This window comes from Corvus brachyrhynchos, unplaced genomic scaffold, assembly GCF_000691975.1.
Source record: "Corvus brachyrhynchos isolate BGI_N302 unplaced genomic scaffold, ASM69197v1 scaffold1, whole genome shotgun sequence".
Lineage (NCBI taxonomy): Eukaryota > Metazoa > Chordata > Aves > Passeriformes > Corvidae > Corvus > Corvus brachyrhynchos.
In genome coordinates this window covers 10666615-10673437 of record NW_008237222.1, presented here as the reverse complement: position 1 = coordinate 10673437, position 6823 = coordinate 10666615, and the positions used below count along the sequence as shown (strand labels likewise).

At 44.7% G+C, this 6823-nt stretch overlaps 1 protein-coding gene across 1 annotated transcript; it reads left to right on the top strand.

Annotated features, from left to right (window-relative positions):
• The first annotated feature begins 395 nt into the window (after nt 1-395).
• LOC108445418 lies at nt 396-5793 on the top strand. The gene is made up of 3 exons (XM_017729109.1): nt 396-871; nt 2224-2818; nt 4464-5793. The coding sequence occupies exons 1-3, from the start codon at nt 586-588 to the stop codon at nt 4633-4635; spliced, it is 1053 nt and encodes a 350-aa protein (XP_017584598.1). The 5' UTR covers nt 396-585; the 3' UTR covers nt 4636-5793.
• Nucleotides 5794-6823: the final 1030 nt, after the last annotated feature.

Here is a 6823-nt window from a genome sequence, read left to right as displayed (position 1 = left end):
TAAAACATGGAACACCCATTCTCTGGGCCTTTACATCCCTGGTGGCTAGCACTAGGCTTGCTGGGAGGTGAGGGAAAAACTTTTCTCCAAACCCAGATGTAATCTCCCTGCCAAGGAAAAACTCAGGTGCAGCCTGGGCATGTGCAGTGGGTGGAAAAGGATGTGTGCTCCGTAGAAACTGTTACTAATCAACTCCCCATAACTGATAGGATTGTCATCAAGATAAATGGCAGCGCAGGGATGTTTTAATAGTTTAGAAAATGCCAAAAATCCCCCTGGCTTTCCCCCAGTGGTTGTGGTTAGATTATGTATGAGGTTTCTGACATTATTTTCCTAGAAGAGGGAAGGATTACATAAGAGGGCTGGAAGCCTATAAAAGTGTCCTCACTTGGCACGGACAGGAACCAGGTTAGACTTTTTCAAAGGCAGCTGAAGCCTGTAGCTGCACAGAAAAAAAATAAATCAGAAGAAGAGAGAACTTCTTTGGGAGATAGACACTAAGATTACTTTGCATAGAAGTGTTTCTCATGTTTTCTTCTGATAGTATTCCCAGTTGGACAGAAAGCACCTGGATCTGCTTGGATCATGAGGAAAACAAAGTATTCCTGGGCAGCCTTCGTGGGAGGAGGCAACAAGAAGGGGGAGAAAATGGCTGGGGAAAATGCAAGAATACTGCCTGAGGCCACACATGAGGAGAGAAAGAAGCAGGAGGTGAAGAGGAAAGGGAAATTGAAAACCTTGGCAAACAAATTGCTGAAGACTGTGGTTGGTGGGAAGGAGGCAGTGGAGAAGGCTGGTGCTGAGGATGTGGCAGGGAATTTGCTGAAGATATCGACCGGTAGGAAGGGAGTTGAGAGAAGGATGCCTGCAGGTAACCTTGAAGTTATCTCTGGGTCCAGGCCTGGATCTTCTCTGCCCCTCCCAGCCCTGCAGGCTCTTGTTTTTCATTAACTTCTGGATTAGGTTCTTTCCACTCTCCTCCTCCCCATCCTTGTCCTGAATTCTTGTCCCTTCTGAACCATACACTTGCTACTCTGGACTGTTCTGTATTTCACTTTCCATTTGCCTCAAAATGTTTCTCTTTACTGTTCTTATCTTTATCCCTGCAAAGACTCCTGATGTGTCTTGTGAGAAAGACGATGTACGTGTGACTGACACCCCATTAGTGTGACTGCGCTGTTCCTCCACAGATGGGAGGGGGAGGTGGGTTGTACACGGGCTGGTTGTGCCAATTGAACATCTCCTATGTCTTGCATGTATCGAGGCAGGACAGGTGCAGTTTACAGACCCCTCCTGAATAACTTGACAATTGCTTTGCTGGAGATCCTTGCCTCATCCCTTCTGCATTTCATGTCATGTTCGTCCCTCCAGTCCTGTTCAGTTTAATTCTTACTATATATATGAGATGTTTTCATAGAGGAAAGGTAGGAAGGATATAGGTAAAATATAGTGGAAGCTCATGCTTTTTCACTCTTCACTATACACCCAAAGTTGCATCCTGAATTATTTAAGTCCCATTGCTTTTGGCTTTACCTAATTTTCCCTGCATTCTCATCAAGTTCGATTTGTCCTCTGGGCTCTGTTCCAGATACCTTTGGACAAATCTTAGCCCTTCATTGCTCAACCTTGTAATCTGCAAAACCTGTGGAAAAAAGCCCTGCAGCTCTGTGCAGCTGTTGTGAGAGTACATCTAACACTTGTTGGTTCGCTGAATGTGCTAGGTAAGATACTTTGGAAACAAGCAACACTGAAAAATTTCCTTCCAAGGGAGCTTGCAGCACTTTGGTCCTGCCAAGGTTTCTGTAGAGGAGGCAGAGAATTCCTTCCAGGCTTGACTTTCAGCTGTTGGCTTGTTCAGAAGATGTCCTTTCTTTAATGCTTTTCTTCTGGACAGAAGGTACATTTCTTAAGGAAAGACTGTAATTAATGAACCTTCATTGCTCACGTGAGGAGGTCTCTGGAATGATGACAGAAAGCTGCAGACTAATCTGCAGGCTTGGTTAACCTGGAGGAGAAAGGATGAAAGAAATTTAGAAACAAAAATGTGCTTGCCCTGAGGAAACTGGGAGATGCTAGTGCTAGACCTTAAGTGGGCTGATCTTGAGCAGATCCTGAGGAATTGGAGGATACATGTAAACTAGATACTTCATAACTTGGATATTAAAGTGATGGGTCCTATAGGTAAGTGGACAAACAGCAAGTTGTGTTCTTTTTCTGTTGCAGAGGAAACCATCTGCAGATTAATTGAGCAAGGAAAATTTTTGGAAGCTTGTAATCAAATTTATAATCTGGATCATTCTGGAAATGATGGTATGGGAAAGTCTGAATCACTTTATGCACTGCTGGCTGAACGAATGTGGACTGTAGTGGGAGAAGTACTCAGTGAAAGTGATAGGATGCTCCTGGAGCCATTGCAGTCAGTGGGGGAATCACTGAAGTGGGAGAAGCAGAAGGAAGCAGAGTGGCTTGGCAACAGCCGAGAGATGGAGTCTGTTTCCACCTGGAGTCCAAACTTCTGGAGAAAAGATCTGGAGGAAAAACTAACGCAGTACATGGCAGCCCAGATTCCCCTGTTTAGTTCCTCTACTAACACAGATGAGACTGCACTAAAACAGCACCTGAGTCATCTGGAAACAACATTTCTCCCCAGCCTGGAGCACAGGAGTGATGTCTTCAAGGAAGCAGGGCTGCTCGTCACCTATGCCCGCTGCTGTCATGCCTGTTTGTGTTCTCACCTTGCCACACTTACTGACAGTAACTGTCTCAGCTTCAGCCAATGTCTTTTAATTTATGAATGGAGCATTAAAATGTACAAAAGGTATGTCTGAGGGACTTTTTCCTTCATTTTTTCTGTATCTCTATTTTTCACGTCTGAGAACAATCCCTGCTTCCTGATAATGCTGTGATGATCAGGATTCTTGCTGAGTTTAGATTTGCCCACTTGTCTCTTTTATCTACTGTGCTCTCAGAATCAGAGCCTTTTTTCATTGCAGTACTTCCTCTTTCTGAATCCTTAATACCACATTCAGGGTTTACCTAGGGTGGACAGGTATTTCTCTGCCTGTTGGACATGCACAGTTTTCTGCTTTATTGAACAATTTCTTTCCTTGCATCAAGCCTTTTTTAGCAAGATCCATAATACCCCAATTACCCCAGAGTAATTTTCCCTGGTCTTTATGTCAGCATGGTACGCTATAGATTTCTCTTGTTCTGCCCTTGGTTCTCACACTGCTTTATCTGGCTTGTAATTTTTCCAGTTTTTTCTGTATTTCCTTCATTAGTGTTCAGATCACTAGAAAAACATGTAACAGATCATTAAATTCCTTTCCAAGTTTGGGGAAACCGATATGGCTTTCCCCTTGATCTGAAGAGTGGCACATCTGGGACCCTTTGGCCCAACGTGAATTCAAAGTCTGTGGGTGTCATCAAAGCCTGCAACCTTCTTGTGATTTCTTTTTTTATGGTGGATGAGGCGTTTGATTCTCTGTGTTTGTGGTTTAATTGCTGCTTGGCAGCTCCAATCTACTTATGCCCTAATAGTTCTCAGCCTTTTTGGATTATTTGATTGCTTTCATCCAAGCCTACAGCTTCTCTGTTTCTTGTATTAATTACACTTATAAACCCTTGAGTAGCTCATAAGCAGTTCATCAGGTGGGCTCTTCTCCCAGCCAGCTCCTGAAGGAGGGAAGTAGTGTGGTAGGTACTCACTGGCCATCATCAGGCAAGGGGTCAGGAGTACCACTTGCTGCTGCTTTTAAAATGGTAAAGCTTTGGAGTAATGGATTGATGAAATATTGAAAATTTAATAAAATTGGAGGTGAAAAATTATGTAATTTAAATATATAAAGGAAAGTCAAATATAGGAAAAAATGTATTATACAAATGCTGAATTCCTTCAAGAAAAAAAAACCAAACCAACCAAACAAGTAAGACCAGTAACTGTATTAGTCAGATGGCAGTGAAAAAAGTGGAAATGAGAAGATTCTAGACTTCAGCATTTGATTTTTCCTGTCTAAATACAGTTACAACCTCCATGAAAGCTCATGAATAGATGCAGTTGTCTTGGTATATACCTGCTTCTTATTCCATTCTGAGAGAATATGTGACACTTGCAAAATTGTGCACCCATGCAAGTGTGCTTGGGAGACTCTCCCCAAGCCTAAGGAATTCAGCAGCAGCAGTGAGGGAAGGGGAGAGGGAAGCAACAAGCAAAAATCTTAACTTGGGCAGCACATGTAGGAAGAAGGAAAAGAAACAGCACAAAAGAATAGCTGGCAAAAGGCCATTGTAAAGATCATCTACTGTGCTGTGGCTGCCCAAGCATGACAAACACTGCTGGGTCCTTGCAGGACACCCTGTTTGCCCCGTGTGAGGCTGTGGTGCCAGGCAGGGGGTGCCAGGCAGGCGATGCTGTGGACCCGCGGGAAGCTGCCCTCTGGCTGAGCTCTTGTTTCTGTACACAGTGGCAGCCAGGCGTGTGAGAGACCCGGGCACATCCCCCAGCACAGCCTTTCCCTTGGTGCGCAGTGCCTCATGTGGATTATTTTGAAGACTGAGGAAAAGTTACTTGCAATCGCACTGGTAAGAACTCAGGAGTTTTACCCCAATCTGCCTGTTCTTTTCCCCAGGTCCTAAATTAAGGGGTGCCCTTGTTAAATAGCCAGCTCTGCTCAGGCATGTGCGAGCCCCGAGGTCTCCATCTTCACCAAGTTTCATTGCAGAGCACAGATGTGAAGATCCATCCCTGCTGCCAAAGGGATGCTGGCCTGTCCTTGCTCCTCCGCAAGGAAATGCTGCGACATTTGCAAATCTCTCTTCGTTCCACTGCTGCATGTTCAGAGAGCTGCAACCTGCTCTGCTCAGAAACGCATTTATCTGAAGGAAAGGGAGACTATGGGTGAAACCCACTTCCATATTGAGGGCCATTTCAAGATGTTGTTCATCTTCTCTCCATCTGTTAATGATCCCATCATGTGCAACAGTTGGGGGTTTTTTTGCAGCCCCTTTGCCTCAGCTGTGCAGGATATTGAGGCTGCTAGGTCTGTCTGTGCGTGGACCCCTCACAGTTCTCTCCAGCCTACTGGACTGACTCTGCTGAGGTTAGAGCAAAGATTATTTCCAGAACTCAGCACAACAAAATGTGCAGCTGGTGCCCATCCAGCAGCCCTCTGCAGAGAATCCTGCCTTGTGATCCCACAGGTGACCCCAGCCCTGAGGCTGCAGCATCTCTTTCTTCTCTCAGCAAAGCTCCCCCTTTGAAGAATTCTGTTGAGACATGTGGAATACAAATGAAGCCAGGAAGATGTGTTGTAGCAACGGGGAGTTCCAGAGGAAACCATGTTATTTGGAAAACTCAGCGGGGCCTCTTTTATTCAGCTAAAGCTGAAATGAAACTGCAGGAGTTACCTCACTCAGCTCTCTTGCTTTCCATTTCCACCAGCCCCTGGGGAACAGAGGAGGGGAAATTCCATGGCAAACTGCTGAATCATCCCAGGGAAGGTACTCTAAATTGCAGAGATTTTCCTCTAGACTTATTCCCTGAGGGAGAACACGAAGGTAGTCACAAACACGGGAGTAGAAGTGCCAGCTGGTGACAATGTGCTTAAAGCCTACTGGTTTCAGTGTTTAAGGATCATTATGGGCTGTTTCTAATCATTACCCTGGAGAAGACCACGTGTTATTAAGCTCTTTTTTTATCATTTGTTTCAAAGAAGGAGGTGACTTAGGACAGTGCCACTGAGGTTATCCTAGAGCAAGTCACTGAGTCATTGACAAGCCCTCAAAGAGGCTGACTAACAGTGATGGGAAATTTTTTTTTTTTTTTTTTTTTTTTTTAGTTCTCTCTAATGTAATAGCTGAAGAATGCTTTTGCTTAACCATGGGCTTTCTGCTTTCCTGATACACTGTGTGCTTGGCAGACTCACCTCAATCTGGTAGTGGTTATGAGCTCTTGTGCCATGCTGCCCCGAGTTTTCATGCCACTTTGGATCCTGAAGCATTGTAGCTCTATGTGGTGCTGCATTGTCCAGAGAGAACAGAGCTGGAAGTGCTGGACAGTGTAGCACAGCATTGCCCCAGCTTGCTTCAAACCTGGCCAGCTTGGGACCAGCTCCAGATTCAAGCTAATGAGCTTGAGTGGACATAAGCTGACTCCATATGGAAAAATTATTGATGTCTCTTCAGCTCAGTGGCACATCTTATAAAACCTGTTTTATCCCTCTATTTTTGGTTCTAGAGTAATTCAGCCCTTCATTATGCTAATATACAGGAAGTTGCTATTGAGCAAAAATCCTGTCATTATCTCTGAACAATTGTCATATATAATTGTGACTAAACCACGTGGTGTGTGTTTTGCCACTTCAATGGATGACTACATTTTTCAGAATGAAAAGATCCTGACCAGAAAAAGTCATGGTCTGCTTTGCTTATGAATACCTGGCTTATCGCTGGGTGTGGCAGCTTGATATCTGTGCAAAGTAAAAGCACTTGAAACAGAAATGAGTGGTGAGAACTGTGACCATATCTGAAGGTGCTGAGATCTCAGATGCCACATGGAGTTCAAAACCACTTCCAAACTCCAGTGTGGGGAACTTGGTCATCTCTGCATGCAGGAAGCATTCCCCTCAGCCTGGACACTCTGGGGCAAGGGAGCTTTGTGCCTTTGAGGTTGCAAAGTTGGTGAACTGAAAATGCTGATGCCATTGACTGGGTTGTCAGTCTGTCACTTCTGCCCTTGTTGTACTGGGGAATTTGACATGAGTGCAAGGCAGACCTTCCAGCATGATGCCAGGGTTCATTCTCATGCTCATTTACACTGACTAGC